Below are 21,116 nucleotides of genomic sequence, written 5' to 3'. Positions count from 1 at the left end.
ATCGGCCTCGGCCTGGTGCAATACGAAAGGGCTGTGCTCAGAGGGATACAGTCTGGCTGGCCCTTTGCAAGACCAAGGGAAGTCTCCTCTGGAGTCAAGCTTTTGTTTTGGCCTGACACAAGACTTGCCAGTGCCAGTAATTCTTTCCATTATCTTCCATGGGCTTTGGATTAGGTTGCTTATAATGAATTCAGCTTTGGCTGCCCAAAGCGATACTTCATGAGATCATCTAGCTCAGAAACCAGGTAGAAGGTTTCCAGAAAAATCCTGCCCTGGTCTTCCAAGGGATCCTGCTGAGACGATGACTAAGTCATTGCACTGGTCCCAGTAAGGCTACCTGCAGCTAGATCACACAGCCGGGGGCTTCCGCTCTCTAAGAAAGAGCATTAACACTGCCCACGTCGACCCCTCAGTAGGGTCTGCACTCATTGTCGCATGCACATTTTCCACAGAGCGCCAAACATTGTCATTTACACCCATAAAAAGCTGAATTCAGCACTCTTTCCATAAAACGGATCGTGAACCCTTAACACCACTTGCCTCTCCTTGGAATAATAAATTATGAGGACAAATGGCAGAATCATTATCAGTTTCAATATCCAGTCATAAATAGTCTTGTAAGAACACTCAAATGATGGTGTTTTATTGCGTTAGATATCACTTGCCATTAATTACAGCATGAAACTTTTGTACTTTGATGAAAAGCATTTTAGCCAGCTCAGTTATAAATTTAAAACAGTCTTAAAACAAAAGTCACCTCAAGTTGTGGGGTTTTTTTTTCTCTATAGACCTGAACACATAATAGCATTTTAAACTTGGAATGACACAAAAGCAAGGTTTTATAAGAGCTATTTTATCGCATACACATTCAGCTTTAGCGCTTAGAGCAAACTAACAGTACCCATGGCTATTTTTTACAATAACATTGTTGGCAGCTGGATTTCACTGCTACAGATACTTCATAGTTCGTTTGGTTTAGTAGGGATTTTCTTACTAATGATGAAGTGCTGTGGTGAATCAACATGATCTAGTTTATGTTTCTGCCCTGTTTCTTCTGGTTGGATCATTTCTCCTTCCTTCTGTCACTGTAACTCACCACGCAGGACAGAAACGCAGCTGGCTGCAGAGCAAGCTTGGCGTCAACAGGAGGTGATGGGTTCAGCCCCTAGCAAATCTGGGACACCCACAGGACCTCCCATACAGAAATCAACTTCAGCTTAACTTCAGTGGGATGACCCACGGGAGTGAAGCCAAGATAGACAATTTCAAACAATTGTGGGATCGGTCTTCAAATTTGCAGGTTGAAGGGATTCAGGCTGTGGCAATTTAAGTTGCTGCTCCTGTGGAACAGGGTATCAGCCCAGGGCATTGATCACGTTTTATGTTCGTTTGCAAAAGGGATTATTCCACCCTCGTTCTGGACATGGTAACCTTACAGCCACTGCAGCCAAATCCCCCAGAGACCAGGATTCAGAGCCTCTGCTCAGCTGAACAGCAGTACATCTATTATTAAATCCAGAGGGATTGCTAACATCCATACATGAATGTACAGTCCCAAATCCAGATGCACATCACCAGCTGTACTGGCTGCCATAGATTTTTAAGTAGATTTGGAGAAGACATTTTGCTTTCCTTTCCCAAGCCTCCAGGAAGAATTATGGGTGGCCCACTTTTTAAATTATTCTCATGAGACCTGGGAGACCAAGGTTTGGCTCTTGTCCTGCCAAAGCTTTGCCCAGGGACAGAGGAAAAATACCCAGCTTCTCAGAGGTATGGTGGGAATCTCCTCAAGCTTAAGACAGCGGAGTTTAGGAGTCAAATTCCCACGACAGTCAATGGAGATCTGGTCCCTGCATTCAGCGGTGACTTCTTGTCCTCACGTGCCTGGAAATGGCTCCCAGGAAGATTTGCTGTGTAACCTTCCTGGCAGAGGTAAAGCTGACCAGTTTGCAGTTTTCTTGGATCCTCCTTACTCTCTTTGAGGATGAACCTAACATTAGCCTCTTGCCAGTCATTGAGGACCTTCCACAACCATCACCACCTTTCAGAGATGATAGAGAGCAGTCTCACAATGACATCAACCAGCTTCCTCAGCACTCTCGAACACATCCCCCTCGGTCCCACGCACCCATGTGTGCCCATTTTGCTTCATTAGTCCCTAAATTGATCCTCCCCTACGATAGGCAGCACCTATCTCCCCTAAATTCTGCCACTAGGCACAGAGATAAAGAGGCTTGACAGCAGACCTTGCCAGTAACAACAAAGGCAAAGAGCACCTCAACTTTTTCCATGCCCTTTGTCACTAGGTTGGCCAACCCATTCAGCAGCAAATCAATATATTCCCGTTTTCCTTTTTCTGGTGATTTACCTATAGAAATCCTTACTCTTGCCCTTCACACCCCTCACCAGTTTCATCTCGCTTTTGGCTTTTTCAATTTCATCCATGTTGGACCATATCTGAGATCCGAGGACAAGTGACATTCCCCAGGACTCATCAGCACCTGTAAAAACAGATGTCATTGTCGCAACTCAACTGTTGCTTGAAATGGTGACCATTTGCTTTTTGACACAGAAGTGAGAAATTGAAGAAAAACAGTCTAATTGCTCATTTAAGGCAGCCTGTTCTTTCCCTTCTGCTTAGCCAGTTAAAACCTCATTTGACAATCCGAGAGTTTAGCTCCCAGTGCCTTTGCTTAAAATATAACAGATGGCCTCTAATAAGTAAATTGAAAAGTGCAAATAAGGTTAAAACAATTTTTCTTTATTGAATATCATTAATTTCAAGGCTGTCCATTTTAAAATGCTAATTAAACCTCACTTCCTTTTGCAGGGTTCTAGTGAAGAAAGATTGCCGTGGGGTAAATTCCTCTTGGTTGTAGAGGACTAGCCCAGCAAACCGATAGCAAACTGGGCTATTACATGTCCCAAGCTTAAGAAGTAGAGTTGGAAGCTTTCCATTTATTTGTCCCTTCCACACTAGTTCCTTCCCACAAACCAAACACAGTTAAGAAGGAAATTCAAAAGAGGCCAAGTGTGAAACCCCGCTCTGTCCACAGTTTCTCTAAAGGTCACTACTAGTCCAAACCAAATGCAGTTTTCAGCACAGGACTTCTGACACCATGTTATAGCCCTGCAAAATACCATGCTGCAGGTATGGGGCTCTATATTCCTGGCACCACACACAGAGTACAAGAGGTCCTTCAGCACCTCGCCCCCACCTCATTCCTAATTTCCAGTTCAAATTTGTTCCTAATCAGTATGTGCCACTTGTCCGTGTGCCAACATTGTTCTTTGGCTTGAATAGCTTTCCCCCTGCTCCTTACCCCCAACCTGAAGCACTGATACTGAATGATGGCATTGCCTCCCAGCTTCCACTTACTAGGCGAAGCAAGCTAAGCTTTTAATCTCCTCTCCTAGGGCAGCCTTTCCCCTCCCCTGACCAACGTATGAGCCGTCTTCCTCAACTGTTCCAGTTTTAATTCTTTTCTGAACACAAAAGAGCAGATTTGCAAATGCCCTCCCAGACCAGATCTCACTAGAGCCTTGCAAACACGGTGAGATGGGATCAAATGAAACACCACGGCCGTATCTTCTGAGCCAAGAGTCACTCTGAGAAAAAAAACGCTTTCACAGCAAGGGGGGTCTTGAAACGCAGCTTATTTGCTTATTCATTCAGTTGAACTGTCTGACTAAATCACATCTTGGATTAGCTTCATTCAGTGTCTTCTCTTCCCTCTGCTTGAGTAGGCAATTCTTCTAAGGGACAACAATGGCAGGGACCAGAATAATTAGGCTGAGAAATGGAAATTGGGAAAATGTATTGTTGCCTTTCAACAACATCTTTCTTGATCAAAAGGGTATTTCTGCTATGTGCAACTGTCCTCAAGTAGGGCAGGAATCCAGCAAAGAAATGATACCAGGAGTGACAGGGGAATATCCCGTCCTAACCTAACAAGCTATGGCAGCAGTGTGAAGAGATGCTCTCAGGAGGCATAAGCTGTGATATCAAAGTTGTGTGAGAAACCTTTGCTTCTTATTTGTTTTCTGCAATGTTTTATTTTAAGATAAAAGTTCTCAGCTAAGAAGCAGCTCCGTTTCTGCTCTGTTTCTCTGTCTAAGCCCCTCTGTTAGAAAACATGGCTTAGACTGTTTTTCAAGGAGAATTCCATCTTCCAATACACCAGTATTTATCAGATCTGGAACAGAGTTGAGGTTTCAGGAGGGTAGTGCATACATGTCAGTCAGAGAGTAAGTATTGTTTCCGAACAGCAAGTTGAACAGACCTTTGTTTTCCTGTGCAATGCTTCTCTAAGTCTTACGGGTGCTGTCTTTCACTGAGCAGGGGGTACTGAGCTCGCAGACATAACACAAATCCCTGAAAGAGTCCAGCTTGAAGGGATAAACACAAGCAAGGGCATGCAACAAAAGGACAAAAAGCAAGAACATAAGTAACAAAGTTCCCGACCTACGTCTGCTGGATATCTCCACGCAGGTGTATGGAGAGGACTGTCTGAAGGGAGTTGGGGAGGTCAGTCTCATGGATTTGACAGTAAAAACAGAGCAGTCCCAGAACAAGAAAGTTGTCCTTTCTAGTTGTACAATGGTAACTGGGGACAAACCTTGTCTCCAAAGTTGAGACCAGCTTTCAAACAAGTTGTCCTGGTTTCGGCTGGGATAAGGTTAATTTTCTTCCTAGTTAAACCACGACACGTCTTCAGGAGTTTTGGCACAAGAAGAAAAATTGGCTTTTTCTGTCCTCCACATAACCGCCTTCCTACTCAGCAGGGAGAAATGGCTCACTCAGGAGACAAATCACCTGGTCTGTTGTAGACATCTGCCGCAAGGTAAGATGAACAACAGCCAGACACTCCTCTCCCTTGTGGTCCTCTCCTTTGATTATAAAAGGAGCCCATATGAAAGCAGACGCAGATGTCTACACTGGTCAGATGAATCCCACACCTGAGCAACCAAAGAATTCTGTTTGGCTGATGAGATCCTAAAAGAGAAATGACAACCAGATGAATGCATTACAGAGTACTAAGGCACAACATACCAAATAAAAGCAGAGCTAATCACAGTATTTTAACAAAGAAACATTATCACAAATACCTGTCATCTAAAGAGCTTAGACCAAGAAACACTGTATGCAATTAATAGTTGTTCTAATGGGCAGGCTGATGCACCAATGGATGAGGCAACTTAGTGAAAGACTGAAATCAGAGGTCATAGCAGTGTCCACAAGCAGTGATAGCTGCGCCTTCACCCTCACCCCTCAGGGTACATGCTTCAAGGACACTGAACGAAATCATTGAGTTCCCACAATGGTTGAGACGTTCCCAGAAGTCTGGGATCACCGCAGAAGCATCATTCTGTTTGTCAAGGCCAACTTTAAGAAGCAACAGAGGAGCAGAACAAGTCGAGCAAAACGAGTCTTGGGGCTGGATCAGAGCAGGAGACAAGTTCACACAGGGAAGTGTCACATAAGAGAAGTTCTTAGCATCCCGCAGAAGTGGAAACAGCTAACAAGGCAAACCATGTACAAGAAAAGGTCATATCTGCTGCAGGAGAGAAAAAAGGGTTCTAGGGGAAAAAAATTAATCTAAAAATCTTACATTCTGGTAATGTAAGCTTTGATGACTGAAAGCTAAACCACTTCAACTGGCTAACCAAAGAGGCTTGACCTGGGCTGTAACCAAAGCACAGAAGGTGAGCAGGGGCTGTAACTACTCTGAATATCCCAAAAGATGTCCTACTCACACACTTCAGAGACATGCTCAGAAAAAAGCTGATTACCAAAAAAATTCATCCCGAGTTCTTTTGCCCTGCACATCACATTGTGATTTTGACCTGCACAAAATGAGTGTAAAGTAGTAACAAGAGAAGATCCTTTGGTGCAGATATGATTTTGTACCCAATTTGCACAAGTGTAAAACACCGTACTAAAATTTCAAGCCACGTGGAATCAGGACTACAGTCAGCTTCAGAGAAGCTTCTTAAGGAAACGCTCCTCATGGGATAGCGATCCCCTGATATCTGAGTGAATGTCCACCCACCTTCTAATCATCCTTAGCCATATTTTTAACTTGTTTACCCATTTCAACCCAATTTTAACCGAGGGTAGAGATCTCACCAAAATCAAAATCCCAAAGATTACATGAAAAGTCAGCGGCTAGGGAGAAGGAAAATCCAAATTAGCACCTTTCTGCTAGGGAATGGGTTATAACTTGGCCCTGTATTCATGACAAGCACCAACAGCAGACAGTTTAGTTCTCTAAAATGTTACTCTTCTCTTCCCCCATCCCCTAACCTGCACGCAGCAGTCTAGGGACCAAGGTAATAGAAATAAGGACAAAACAAATGGTTTGTTGAAAGGTCTGCTTTGGCTTTTTGTGGCTTTAGATACACATCCTTCACTGTGCTGCTCTGTGATCTGTGATGGTAGCCGCAACTCCAAAGGAAAAGAAAGCTGAAAAACAAACAGGTCCCACGGGGATCGCACACGGCGGTATTCAGCTCAATTACTTATTAAAGCACCGACAGAGCATAGACTTTTTTCAGTACATTACTTATTCAATCAGAGCTCCAGCTCTCTCAGACTGATCCCTTAAGAAAAAGCAAACATCTTTTCCTGTTTGTTTCCAGCTGCATCACAAAAGACTTTAAAGACTTCAGGCTGCAAAGAAAACTGTTTGTCTTTTGGTCATGGTACACCAAGAGCTTGTGGGTGAACCCAGTGCAGCTCTGATTGACTGGTGAGGGCACAGGGCCATCGAGCTAAGGAAGCTGCTTGGAGTTTTCCATGTAACTCCATGACCCACCTCCAACCTAGAGTGGCTTTGCTTGCGCGGGACAGGAGCTGCGGGTCAGACAGCGATCAACAACCTCCCTGAGGCAATCAAGGTTTTTCTTCCAGGAGATGAGATTAATTTTCCAGCAGATTAGTCTAGACTGGGAATAGTTTAGCAGGTCTTTAAACACAGAAGCTAACCTTTCGTCTAGACAAGATGGGGATGCCATGTTGCTCACCTTGAAGAACGGTAAGGTCACTTATGGGGAAGGGAATCAACCTCCATCAAATATGTTGAGGTAAAAGACATTGGCTTGCCTTTAGATTTCTGTTAGCTAAGATGTTAATTAAACTAGTAACCTCTCTACTCCAGACAACCAGAATATCATAAAGTAGACAAGCTGGAAAAAAACCACGTGATTTTGGAAACCAAAGGGCACCAGATCCTTCCATCACTGTGTCTGTGAGAGCAAGAAGCCTGTGATTCCTTGGCAGGCTAATAGGCATTCCTGGAAAGACAAAAAGAAGAGAGTGGTGGAAGTCTTACAGCAGCATTTCTTCAAAGGACCTTTCTAGGGGGAGATTTATTGAGTCTTATTCTATCTGACACTAGTCAGTGAACATGTGCAACTTTGGTGAGCTGGAAAAAAAAGAGCTTGTCTATAAATTCTTATACTCCAGACACCATTCCTCAGAGGCCAGCCCTAATAAACCCATCACCACAGCAATACTATAATTCAGTGGTGCTCAACTCCTGGCCCTTCAGAGCCTTGCATCTGACTCTTTTCTCAGGGACTCCTGCAGCAAGCACACAGTGCATCAGCTACCCTGAGGAAACAGTGTTTTAATGCTAACGTGGGACACACCAGAGAGCCCCAACCCAGCCCAACAGAGAAGGAAGTGTTTCCTTCTCCCTACCCAGAGAAGAGCTCAGGCCCAGAAAGTAGTTAAACCATCTAGACGATATCCTACTAGCACCACATAACACCTTGTTAGGAGCCCATATATTATCTAGAAATGTTCTAACAAGTGCTATGAGCTGGGAAGCGTAAGCTTTAACCTTCTTCAGCTGAGTAAGACATTGACCTTGAGACTCCCATTTCACAGGCAAATAAAGCCACAAAGCTACAAGAGATATCAGTCCTCTCACTCTGATAAGCCAAATGAGCTACTCAAGAAATTGTCACCAAAACTGCACAAAGCTAAAACACCTCTCCGAAACTCTCCCCTGTGTGATTAACATTGATGTCAAACCAGTAACCAGGCAGAACTGAAGACTAATGATGATGGTAATGCTGCTTAAACTAGTAGGCATTGTTTAACTTGCATTAATGAATCCTTCTGTACTTGTCTACAGCCTTGCTCAATGACAAAGCAACTGCTGACGGTGGAGGCCTGTGAGAAGTATTATACGTTTTAGCACTGTACCTTGGGACCCAGAATAATAAGCACATAAAAGAGATAGATGTGTACTTGTAATGCCACCTTTTAAAGCAATTGCTTAAAAGAAGCCTGCTTTAGAAACTTGGAAATGTAATTCTTGACCTTCCTGAGTAATCATGCTAATATCAAGAGAAGTTATAATTATTCAGTTGTGAACAAAAAAAAAAGGCACTGTTCGTACTCGCAAATGAAGCACTTAAATATAAAAGGGAGAGCACAGGAGGAACGTGCCCCCATTCCCCTGCCACTCCGGAGGCAAGTCACAGCAAGGGGGTCCCACCCTCACTGCAGAGATGCAGCAGGGAGAGGGAGAGTGCTCCTAGACCACTGTAGTGTGAAGAATACAAATCTGAGTCACCCACCTCCAGCAGGGATATAATCCAGCTCCCAAATACTCAGTAAAGAGATCCTCTACTCCCTACAATTCCCTGGCTTACGCCCTCGGCACATTACAACTTCCATAAGAAGGGGAGAAAGGCTTCAGTCACTTTCATTAAACAAGTCTGCTTTATACCCAAAAGAAATTTTACCCTAAGGGAAACATACTGGCACTGCGGAATGGTGCAGTAACGTGTTCCCCCTTACACAGGGTGATTTAGGGTGTTCATTCAAATTCTGCGACTTCCACACGCCTCTGTAGAAAGATCTCCTGGTTTGTATTTTCTCTGAGATGTTCTCAGCCAGAGTCTACTTAATCTGGACTAAAACATTTGAAGTGGAAGAGCAGCAACAGAGCAAGGGCAGTTGTGCTCAGGATCTCCAAGAAAGAAATGGGGTATTGGTGGTATAAAAAAAAAAAAAAACCCAACAGTGACCTTCATGCCTTGTTGCAAGCAGAGCCCTACTTCGGCAGTCGCACTCAGCACGACACAAAGAATTTCATAGCCATGACACCTGAAGGAGGAAAGGAAAACGGTATAACCCCAAAACGGTGTGCAGATAAACTGACTTCTGCTTTTTGAAACAGAAAGGAAACGTGTAAAACTTCCCACATTTGTTCCCTTTCTTTTTTACAAAACTGATGTCAAGTAAAACATTGTGCAATGGCGTCTGTATCACATAAGGCCTCTGTGCTTTCCACAATATATAAAATCCAGCCACATCATGTTTTATCACACAACAGACTTTCCATAGTGTCATGTAACAAGAATTCCCCTTCTCTGAGGATCCCAGGGAGTCTTTAAAGACTTTAATCAGCCTTCACACCACAAATCTCCACATATTAAAGAAAGATGGGATTAAGTCAGTGTGCTTATGCTTTCTGTCGGTTTCATGTAGGCAAAGATATAAACATCGACAAGTTACAGATGTACATAAAGATTGTTTCAAAAGATTTAAGCAGGAGAAGTTGTGGAATTAAGATACTGTGCTAGATAGGTATACGGAGAGACCGGCATGCTAAACACATGGAATCAAAGCTGACAGAGATGGGTAGAGTGATTCACGTATACAATGGATTTGACTTTGTCATCCAGCTATTCCGAAACAGCAAGCACGATCTGAAAAGTACCCAAGAAAAATTGAAGTCACAAACACACAGAGCAACATGATGCTTTTTTAATCAGGTTTTCAATCACAATGTAATTTTTTCCACCAACACACTCAAACACAGACATTTAAAAATTATTTGTCTACAAAGAGAAACAAAATGATTTAAACAACTCCAGTAAATTCTGAGCAAATCTTTTCTGATCTTCTCCTTGGGAGTCCACTCTTCAGCTGACTTATAAATTTTGTTTGCTTCTATTTCACAAGACAAGAAGAGGTTGGGTTGTAGATAACCTTCTGTTCAAGCTCAGCATATCTTTTCAGAAGTGGACGATAGAGCTAGAAAGGAAAAAGAAATAAATATGTCTAAGTTGAAAAATTAGATTTTTACATCACGCTGCAGTTAAAAAACATCTTCAGACCTGAACAATGCAGCATCTTTGTAGGTACCTGAAGGTTTAGGTTTTTTTCCCCAATTTGCTCAAGAAAATGCTGCAGAGTCTTCCTTCTTCAAATGTCACAGTCCTTTCTACCATGTCCTTTACAGCTTAATTTTATGACATGCACAGGTTGTTCTTATTGTGGCTGCGTTCTTGCTACAAGCAGAAGTCATTACTTCCAGAGGAAGCAGCTCTGCTAAAGTCACCTCTCCCAGCCTGACATGCCCCCTTGGTAATAGCTGTCCTAATCACCCAGGCAGAACTCCTGTCCTTGCCTCCCTCCGCTACCTCAGGACGGATCACTGCCTCTGTCCCCTCCTCCTCTGCCTTTCTAATAAGCACACTGCCACCCCCTAGCACAGTCAAACACCACTGTCAGAAGAGTCCTCCTTGGCCAATATGCTGACCAGGGCCTTCTAAAATACACTTCACACTCCCTCTCCCGCCCCTCTTATACTCCTCTATCTATTTGAGCTTCTTCTCTCCTTCACATCTTTCACAGCCACGACTTTTCCCATCTACAATCTGCTCCATGGCCAGGCTCCTCGCTCCCTGATCCCAGGCCCAGGGGGACAAAGGGAGACCCAACTTCCTTCCGCAATGACACCGAGTATCTGAGTAGCTTTTTTGTATTTCCCTAGCTAGAATTCTCCAGGAATTTTTAGATCCAGAATTGTTACAACCATAAAAAGAAGAATCAAGGCTCAAATGTATTCAAAACCCCAGACTCAAACACGCCCTATGCTTTTGGATATGGGCGAGATCCATATTGGGATTTGTTTCTCTTGTTACCTTTTTTTTTTCCCCTTTGCTTCAAATTCGTCACAGGACATATCGCAGAAGATAAGCTGCTTGTATGTGACCAGGTTACATAGCAGAAACTCTGACTAGAGCCTAGCCCTACTGCTGACTCCAACCCAAAACTGTATTTCATCTAGATCTTGGAGATACACCTTCTTCCTTACCTCCTCTTTCTGGTTTTAACTGTCCATCTAATAAAATCAGGAGTTTGACAAGCCATACCAGGACAGCTTCACTCATTTGCTGGCTCGAGCACAAAGAAAGGACTGCCAGGAGCCAGTATGGGGTCTGGTACAGGCTCGAGCAGTCCTTAGGAGGATGCCATAAGATCATATCACTGCCGCAATGAATCCTAGGGGCCGCCAGTCTAGTCTACAAGCCCTCTGCACTGATGTTATTCATAATCAGGGCAGTCTCGCTCCTGGCTCCAGGTTCAGAGAGGTTATAGAGCCATAATGAATCATACCCAGTAAACTGAATTACTGCTCTCATCAATAAGTGAGATCCAGCATTTAAATGCATTTTATCCTTTTCCAGATAAGAGCCACAGCCAACGACTGTATGTGCATGAAAAATTCAGGAGGAAGATGTTTCAAGTGTAAACTATGAGGCCGTAGGAAGAGACAGGGTTGTTCTTGTGCAGTTTTATGTACAGTCCTGCAGTAGCCTCAGTGACTCACACTTTCTCAGATTAAAAAAAATATATATATCAAGAGTTTGCAGTTTTCTCAGCTAGGAAATAAAGAATTAGCGTGTTTTGTTCTTGTGTTTCAGTTTTTAGCAAAATATCCAGTTTCTGTGTTTCTTTCTTCCTGAACAATGGTTTCAGCCTGAACAGTGAAACCTGGATTTATCTCTTCATTCCCACTTCCACCTTCCACGATGGCAGGTGAGAGCGACTTAATGGACAAACTCTGCAGAAGCAGCCTGTTATGATTAACTCCTCCCTTTTACCAACCAGATGTTACAGAAGTTAAAGTACATTTCTTCAACAGATTAAGTATATCAAGGGGAAGAAGAGAAGGAGCACCTACAGCAAATGGAAAGGGACACTGTTTGGCAGCCAAAGCCTCATCAGGACAGTTTTTAAACCTACCTCACGGTGATTAACTGAAGCTTACTGTGTCTTAAACTTACACTGATTAAAACAGAGAAACCTACTCACTCCTACCTCTGCAACAGACTCATTCAGCGACCCCCGACAAGTCATTTAACATGTACGTGCCCCAACTCCTCTTCTCCACGGAACAGCGATACTGAGATCCATGGAGATTTATGCAGATTCATGGGGTTAGAAAATAAAATGCACCACTATTATGAAATGCCATATGACTCAGCATGGTATTTTTAACTGACTACATGAGGGCCTTGGGGGTTCAGTGAAGTATGTATATATATTCTTTTCATGTTCCCAAAGAATATTATTGCTCCCATTTCTGCTAAATATGCACATCAGAGTAAACAAAATATTGAGCAGGCAACTATGGCTATACTGGGAGTATCAGTACTTCAAACAAAACCAGCTCCTTTATTCACTGAAGCATCTATAATCAAGCCTCGCTATTTCTTACTTTTCTATTCTGTAAATTTGATAAACCCTAGGCGCTGCTCAACAAAGATTCAGCACAACAGAGCTGCACTGGTAAACGAGCTCAGCCACTGAGGAAGCAGGCTCCATATTACCTACCCAGCAGTATTTTTACAAAATTCACAGCAGCGCATTTACTAGAAGACTGGGAAGTATTATTGTTAATACATCACTCTAGATTAAAATGTGTCAAAATAAATGAACAACCACATTTACTGATACAGTTTCTTTTCCTGCTTATTGGACTTAAGCACTTAGCTTGCTAATTGAGAAAATTCAGGCATTTGCAATAAGCTTCCCAGCCATTAGTGTAAATGAATGCTGCATTATGGACCATCTGAAAAAAATGCAAACAAAAATTAAGAATATTCCTTGTACTCTATTCCTGTTCATTTGGAGTAAAAAAGAGCGCAGTTCAGAGGGCTAAGCCAAAGTTTTAAATTCCTCCTCCTCAGGGAATTTGGCTGTAATACCACCAGTACATCATGGCTGATTAAGCGCAGCAATAATACAAGCTTTTCACAAGCAGTATCTTACATGCCAGCTTGACGCCAGCTGAAGTTTGGGGCCAAAGCAGTGCAGCTCCCATGAAGTACAGAGAAGAAAAGCCAAACTGAACCGACCAAGAGCATGGCCTGAGCATCCACACAGTTGTGTCTGTGAAAGATGCTTCTCCATGTCTGCCGCGACTGAACTGCCTCCGCAGAACCTCGGGCAACTCCTCCTAAGCAATTCCAGGAGCCTTCTTCCTGAGGCAATTACATAGATTTTTTTTTTTTTTTTAATAATTGAGGTCCAAAGGGAATAAAGAACTGTCAATGATGCATAAAAACTCAAGAACATAAATTCCCTCTCTGTCATAGCCTCAAACCTAATATATCAGACCATGATATTTAACAAAAGTAATTACATGTATCACAACATGAACCTTATTATTGTCCGTAATTTAATTGTCCTTGCTATATTACGGCCTTTTCTCCTGCTTATCTCTATAGACTACTCCACAACATTAGCTGTACTCTGATGGCTTCATTTACAAACCCTAAACTTCTCTCCTAGGATAATTTGGCCACACTCCGACGGTCCCATGAATAACTAAGAAAATGCTAATGATAAATATTGCATTATAACAGAGAATAACTTCACCTGCCCTCCCTGGAAAATGCATTCAAAGAAATGTTACCTTGCTCTCTAGTCCAAATCAAGTATGTCCTCCTCGGACTATATCTCACCACAGTACCAGCCTATGAACTCAACGGGTCTTTTACTGTTTCTTTGTACAATGTCTGGGACAATGGGACATTGTCCCTGCTGCCCTCCAAAAGCAAAACCAGCTACAAATTATTACTACAAATAACAATCCACGTGGACCCTTCTATCTCCTGCAATGCTATGTTAGCCAATGATTGGAGCAATTCAAAATTTACAAATTACAAAGACGATGCTAGTGATTATCTAATTTTAATCTACCCAAGTACATTTAATCTACCCTGAATAGATTAAAATTAATCAGTCTCTCACAAACACTTGCTACTTTTGGTAGGTTCCTTTTTTTTTTTTAAAAAAAAAAAACCTCAAATTACTCAAAGAGTTTTGCTTAAGAAATCAAGAGATACAGATGTTTTATTTTTACATCACAGCAGTTGTTCTGTGTTTCTCAACACAGAAAGAATACTCTTAAAGCAGAAAGAATGTGACGGTATCCTGAAATACTCTGAAGACTCCTCCAAGGAACCACACCTCAAACTGTCACTTTATTTACTTCAGATATTCATTCTGCGAGCCTATCAATCTAACTTTAATAGGTTAAAAAAAAATTATTGGCTACACAAATAATCTTAATCAAACTCCCATCAATACCTATTATATTTTTGTGGTTGTATTATTATTACCTACTTTGCACTAAATTACCAACCTAAACCAATTCTAGAAAACAAGCTCCCCCCTCCAAAATCTAACTCAACAAAAATATCATTTTAAATCAATAAATAGGTCATTATAACCTTCCTGGGTAATAGAGTCACTTCTATAAATCCACCTACTTGCAAGGCAGTTCACCAAAGTCAAGAAACCTGTTAGGTCTACATATTCCCTTCTTGAATTTTTGCAGCATTAATACATCTCAATAGAGTCAATAATGCAATCAAAAATTACACATCCAGAGGTAGTGAACTGCGCTACACCTTCTCCCTACAAAACCCTACACGACAATATTACAATAAATCTGACAGTACATCATAGGCACACGGCTTGTATAAACACAAGTTATCAACTCTAGATAATCGTGTTCTCTCTCATGCTTTTTTGCTTAATTAACCAACTAGCCAACCATCTCTGTTTTAATAGATTACTAAAATAGAGCTGAATTCTAATACCAGAATAATAGATTCTTTCTGTCTGTTAACATATATTTATTGCTCTAGAATCTCCTGGTTATTTATGTCATGCTTAGTGGTTCTGATTAATCTTTTTCCTTGAGGGAGAGAGGAGGCTCCGAAGAGGTGAGATGACTCTTTAATTGTTGCTATTCTGAAAACAAGGGAGAAGGATTCATCAGGTTAACCCACAGATGACTGACTTCAGCTAGCCTGGTTGAGTAAGTGACCAAAGACTATCACCATGATGGTTACCACCAGAATACCTTAGGATCTGTTTGGGTCTTGACAGAATTAGAAACAAGCTCAAGTTGGGTGAGCCCCCACACCCTACAAATATACTGTGAAATCAGATTCAACCGAGAGATGTAGGGTCATAGCCACAGAGAGGGATTTATCCTCTTTGCAATGGTCTCCTCCAGGCAGGATGGTCTGCTACAAGGTAAAGTCACATTTTTGCCAGACAAGTCGGAACTTATGGGACCTCAGCTTCCACTAACTACTAACTCATCACCCATCACAAGCTCTATGTCTCCCATCTTGTGACTTTATTTTACCTGCCCATCAGCTTAATTGAACTAGAAGAGCTGTTTTGTGTGCCCTGCTTTTCCTTTTTGAAATCACATTCATTATCACAAATGATCCTTCAGCAACCAAAGAAACACTTTTTGCCTTTTTGGTTCCTGGAAAGCCCTACTGCATGCATAAGCCTTGGCAATGAAGCTACATCAAACTGTTGTTTGACCTCTGTCTGTAAGAGGTTTTCCTCCCTCCAATGATCTAACGCATGTTGCCTCTGACCTATACCAGGAAGAAAGGATGAAACCAGAGCAGATTGCTGTGTTATGACCTGTTTTTTCTCCATCCTGCCAAGATTTAGCTGTAGCCGTCCAAAAAATTTAGGGAAGTGGTCCGGGGAATTTCACATTGGTTAGCCAGACTCTTTCAGAAGAGCTCCTCAGTGAGACAGAACTTAACCTCAGGATGACTTTGAAGTTTATAAAAAGAACCGTCATTTAAGTGAAAGCCTCTAACCTCAACAGAATTAAATTGGATGGACAGGGAGATGCAGCTCTGTAAAAAACAGAATCAAACTGACTCACCACATTATGAATTTTTACTGCACTGTTCATACTAACACACTGTATTACTGACAGGCCCTCTGGCTTTCTGCAGTTTCACAGCCATGAAACTAGCCAGGGAATCCACCATCAACTGCAAAATTATAAGATAGAAATTAAAAAAAAAAAAAAAAAATGGTGTGGAATACATAATTGCAAGAAGCTGCTTTTAATGGAATGAGTCTGGCAAGCTAAGCTAAAGCACAGGAACGGTTATTCCTTCACATGCTGTTTGGCCACTACCTTCTCTATCATTCACTCCTATCTACTGGGGCAATAATTCACTCCTGTACATCATTTAAAACCAATAAAAAGATGTGCTATGAGAGCCAGGTCTAACCAAGTGGAAAAGGAGAAGAAAAGTATAGAGAGGGAGATAATTAACTCTTTTAGCTTCCAGGCCATTTTATGCAGACAGTAAAACAGAAAGAAGTAAATGAATTCCCCACTGATATTTCCAGTTAGGTTAGCTTGGCCCCTGCAGGGGTACAAGGTGCTTGCTGCTCTTGCAAGGCCCCTGTGAGTGACAGCTGTATTCCCTGCCCTTGAGTTTTATAGCTGAAGCAGCATCGGTGGGTCAAAAGCAGGTCTCTCAGCACTCTCCACCTCCACACAAGCCAGCCTGGCAGCTTTTCAGCAGACAGCATTTTTGGGGGGGACAGGGCAGCAACGTGAGGTTGAATCAGACACCGGGGATTCTGCTCCTGAAGTGTATTCCCTGCAGAAGGCTTCAGCTGCAACACATACGACACAGGCCATTGCTGTTAATTATTTTATCTTTTAAAATGAGGGGGGAAGGTTGAGTAAATGAGATCAGATCAATCAAGTTTAAATTATTCAATGTCTTAATATTTCTGAAGGGGACTTCTATTCGATTACTAAGCTCCTCCATCTCAGTTAATAATTAAATAATACGCTGGCAGGCACAATGCAGCATGATCTTTTCTATTATTACTCATGATGATATCTGGTGCTCCACTACACATGTAGCTGGGAGTTAGTAGTTCTGGCAGATCATTAATTTCCCAGTTTAAATAAAAGCTTTAAAACCTTGTTGCCTGTAGTTAGGGCACATCCAAATCTCATAAATGGAGAGTGTAAGGCTGTGTTGATGTAAAAGAAGTTTCTGCAACAGCTGAAGACAGAGTTAGATTCACCTTTGGTTATTTACACTTGTGTTCTCTAGGAATCTTGCTATATTGTATTGTTTATTTATTACTGGACATTACATTTCAGAAGCTGTTGTAAACTAAGGCCTTTGGCACCTGACAGCGAGAGGTGCAGGAGAGCCTGAGACAATGATTCCTTCCTTGGTTTTACAGGGTCTGGAACCACATCGTTAGCAACAATGACTATTCCTTTTGCTTTATCTATGTGGCCCCATAAAGCACAAGCTTCACCTCCAGATGCACTGAAATTCCCAGGACGGGCACAGTGCCGAAGACCTGTGCCTACTGAATCCTCCCAGTTGGCACGCTTTCCAACTGGGAGCTACAAGTGAAGATATACAATTGCTGACCACTGTTTAAGATCAGACAGGAAGGATTTTTGGGGATGTTTTCCAAAAGGCCAGAAAGCACCGTCACCACGCCTTTTTCCATGCTGCTTGCTGCAAACAAGTCAAGACTATTTTGTCAATATCATCAGTTACAACCTGACTGACCTGTATCCAAATTCAACCTATTTCAGAACTTTTTCTGTCCCTTAAGAACAGATTTTGCTCTCTGATCACACCCAGTTAGGAAAATTCACTCTCACAGACCTGGATGGAGTGATCAGATTATTGCATCATTACAACACTAAAGATCTCCCAAAATCAAATCTATCTTTACAACAAGGAGTAAGAATTGTGTAACCAAACGTTTATTAAATTAATCTATTTTACTAGAAGAATTAGTAAGCCACTACATTTTGAAGCAGACAGGAAATGAAAAGAAAAATGGTATTCCCAAGCTTGCTCACCTCCTCAGCCCCAGCGGTTGGTGTAACAGCCAATCTAGGCTCCGGTGCTAATTTTACGACATCAGCCAAGGACACGTTCGTCTCAGCTACAAGCCCTGCAATGAGAATCACAATCCTGATCAATGCAAAAAGCACAATGAGGGATGTGCCTTGACTCCCTGGCAAATTAATACATTATATTGATCTTCCCTGGTCAGGTCAGCATTCAGGATTGAAGGATAAATGGCAGAAGATCTTACATTCCAATGCGCTAGCCCGGGAAGTGGGGAGTCTGTGATTGAGTTTTTGCCAATCACTCAATTTGTACCCTGGAGAATAGATAAGCAGCAGAAATGCTACTCAACGATATCAGTAATTATTTATGGTTACAACAATACAGTAAACAGTAGTGAAAATATGTGGAAGCAAGGGATTCAAGGACAAAATGTGACTAAACAAAAAAGGAAGAAAAATTAAAATACTGTCAAGAAAATACACTACGAATTATTAAATACATTTTTATATAAGGAAGCAGAATAATAGGAGAGTTCTGCTACTACAGCATTTTGCTCTGCAAGTGAATCGCAGCATTTCAGGAGTTCCTTGTTACATCTGCTAAGAACCCCAGGCTAACTGCGGAACACCCTATTTGTAGATGTACACTGTAATATTATTACGAAGCCCTTGCCATCAATATTTCATTTATATTAGCAAGTCTTCACTTTTACTCAATTCCTTTGCTTGGCCAAGAGTGAGTCAGCTGAAGGCATCAATCAAAAATGCCATTTAGAAACACACACAGCATGCCCCTGGGGCTTGGCTGGCAGAGTACCTGAGCTAAGGAGTCCCTCCATCAGCATGGCATCTGAAATCTTCACTCAAACGCTCTGTCAACCAAGCCTCAAGATTTCATATGCCAAACTGGCAGAGGGAATTCACATTTTCCATACACACAAAATAACTGCACAAACTTTAATGACGGCTCCACATTTCACATGCATTCACGGACAAGGAATTTGCCTGCAGCATTAGGTGCTGGGAAGCTTCTAGTGGCTTCTGAAGCAGGAGGCAAAGTTTGAGTACAGAGAAAAACAGTTTGGAAACTTGGCCACCAAGGTGGAAAAATGGTCCCATTGTGGCTTCAAACGTACTGATAATCTAACAGTACTGTTTCCACTGTCCTGCAAAAGTGTACTTTGCCTGACAGAACCCTTGTGTCTTTTCTGGAAATAAAGAGGAGAGCATGCTGTGTTCATTAAACACATCAACTCAAGTTTTGTCTGTGCAATTTTCTGTGCTGTTTTCAAATGCAAGAGAGCATGTAGTCTTCAGATGCTATAATGTGACAGCAGAATTTGCTTCTAAAATTAAAACTTGCCTGATTTCTTTTGATGGCTGATGTTATCTTTTCCATGCTTGTTGCAATCCCATGATCTTACATGAACTTATACAGAAGCTATCCATGTCTTAAGGTCCAAATCCTAAAGCTTCTAATCAGAAAAACTGAGGCTAACAAAAGTTGACCTAAATAAGGACTTCAGAATTTGATACACATTCCTTGATTTGTTTAGCTGTAAGATATTAGAAACTGGTTTAAAATACGTGAATAAAATTTCCTGCCTGGGATTCAATTCTTAAATGGCTGATGGCCCACCCTTAACATACACCTGCATGCATTAATAGATATAAGTTAATTAACACTTTAAATCTTGGTCTTGGACTGTTGCATCACAGTGAGTAATGTAGTTCAGCAAGCAAAATGACTGGTCAACCTAAGAGTATCCCAAGATTTATGCTTTTACAAGAGAAAGTGCGTACTTGAGCATGGAGCCCAGGACACCTTGCATATCCTTCGTCTTGACGTTTAAAAGCTGGAAGATACATATAGTTATAACAACATTTACTTGGCCAGCAGTATTACCGGTCCTGTTGTCCCTGCCCTCTCTGATCTTCTTTTCTAGGATTGATCTTTTGTTTGGTTTGACCATTTCAGCAATCCAGTTTACAGCCTGCTCTACAAACCGGGGCAGCAGGCTACACCAACACCTTCAGTTGGCTGTATTCTTCCAAGAGCAGCACATGGAGGTAGCAACTCAACACATTAAGGTCCTAGACCTTCCCCTGTCAGTATCAGCAGGTTCCAGGCCCTATCCCTTGGTTGAGAAGCAGCCACCAGACTTGAATTATAATGTAAATGTTATTCTTGGGCCTGATCCAAGCGCACTACGAGCAAAAAACCGTCTTTGACCTGAGTGACCTTCCAGTCAGATCCACACAGCTTTACTCTCCCCTCATTTTCAAGTAATGTTAATCCCAAGTATTAACCAACTGAAATTAAATGCCCAGACTGCTCAGAAGTATCTCCTTACAGTCTTACCGTGAATTGCTCTGTAAGCACTTCCTAAACAAGCAGAGTTGGCGGTATCGATAGTGTACACCGGTGTGTTGAACACATCAGACAGGACCTGAGAAGTATCAAAGCATCGGTTACGCATGTCCATAAAAGACAAGGGATAAGCAATCCCCTATCACTGCTTAGGAAAACAAATAACTACCGTACACCCCAGCCAAGCATTTGGGTACCCACAGAAAGAAGCACCGCAGGCAACAATGAGTCCTGAACTTGTGACACAACAGGGTATTGGTAAATCTGAGCTAGAGAAGTAACTGCAGCCAGGAAACAAAGTCCCATTTCTCTCCAGATCTCTTTATTACAAGTTCAGAGGAGTCTGGGTTCAAGCATCGTCTCCCTCGTAAGCCCACACAATCAACCCATGCCAAAGGCTTACATCAGGGCAACGAAATCTGCTCAGGAACCCACAACTGGTGCCTGTTTCCCTCCATCACGTTTATGGCTGAGCCAAGTGGGAAGGAAGGAAAGAGGAACCAGTCATGGCTCCTCAGTTCTCAACTTTGATAAAATAAAAGCTCCAGCAGTATGAAGGCCTGCTAAGCCTGTCTTCTTCACCTCCACCATTCCCATCATATTAGGGTTAGCAGGAAGAATGACACAGAAGCTGCTTATACAGTCTCTACATCTACCAGGAATTTTCCTGTATTCGAGGGATCCTTAGCTATGAAGATATACCAAGACACTTCTCAACTTGGCTCGAGCAATACAAAGAAAATTTT

At 42.1% G+C, this 21,116-nt stretch overlaps 1 protein-coding gene across 1 annotated transcript in view; it reads right to left on the bottom strand.

The window, feature by feature from the left end:
- Positions 1–9,773: 9,773 nt before the first annotated feature.
- The window catches only part of XYLB (xylulokinase), a 92,052-nt gene continuing 80,709 nt past the window's right edge, over positions 9,774–21,116 (bottom strand). The window contains exons 17-19 of the mRNA XM_076331974.1: positions 20,362–20,449; positions 18,006–18,100; positions 9,774–10,057 (exon numbers count right to left, since the gene is read on the bottom strand). Coding sequence (XP_076188089.1) covers positions 9,974–10,057; positions 18,006–18,100; positions 20,362–20,449 — 267 coding nt within the window. The 3' untranslated portion in view covers positions 9,774–9,973. The remainder of the gene's footprint in view (positions 10,058–18,005; positions 18,101–20,361; positions 20,450–21,116) is intronic.

This window comes from Aptenodytes patagonicus, chromosome 2, assembly GCF_965638725.1.
Source record: "Aptenodytes patagonicus chromosome 2, bAptPat1.pri.cur, whole genome shotgun sequence".
NCBI classification, from domain to species: domain Eukaryota; kingdom Metazoa; phylum Chordata; class Aves; order Sphenisciformes; family Spheniscidae; genus Aptenodytes; species Aptenodytes patagonicus.
Note: the sequence above shows the minus strand (reverse complement) of the source record. Positions and strands in the feature narration are given on the sequence as shown.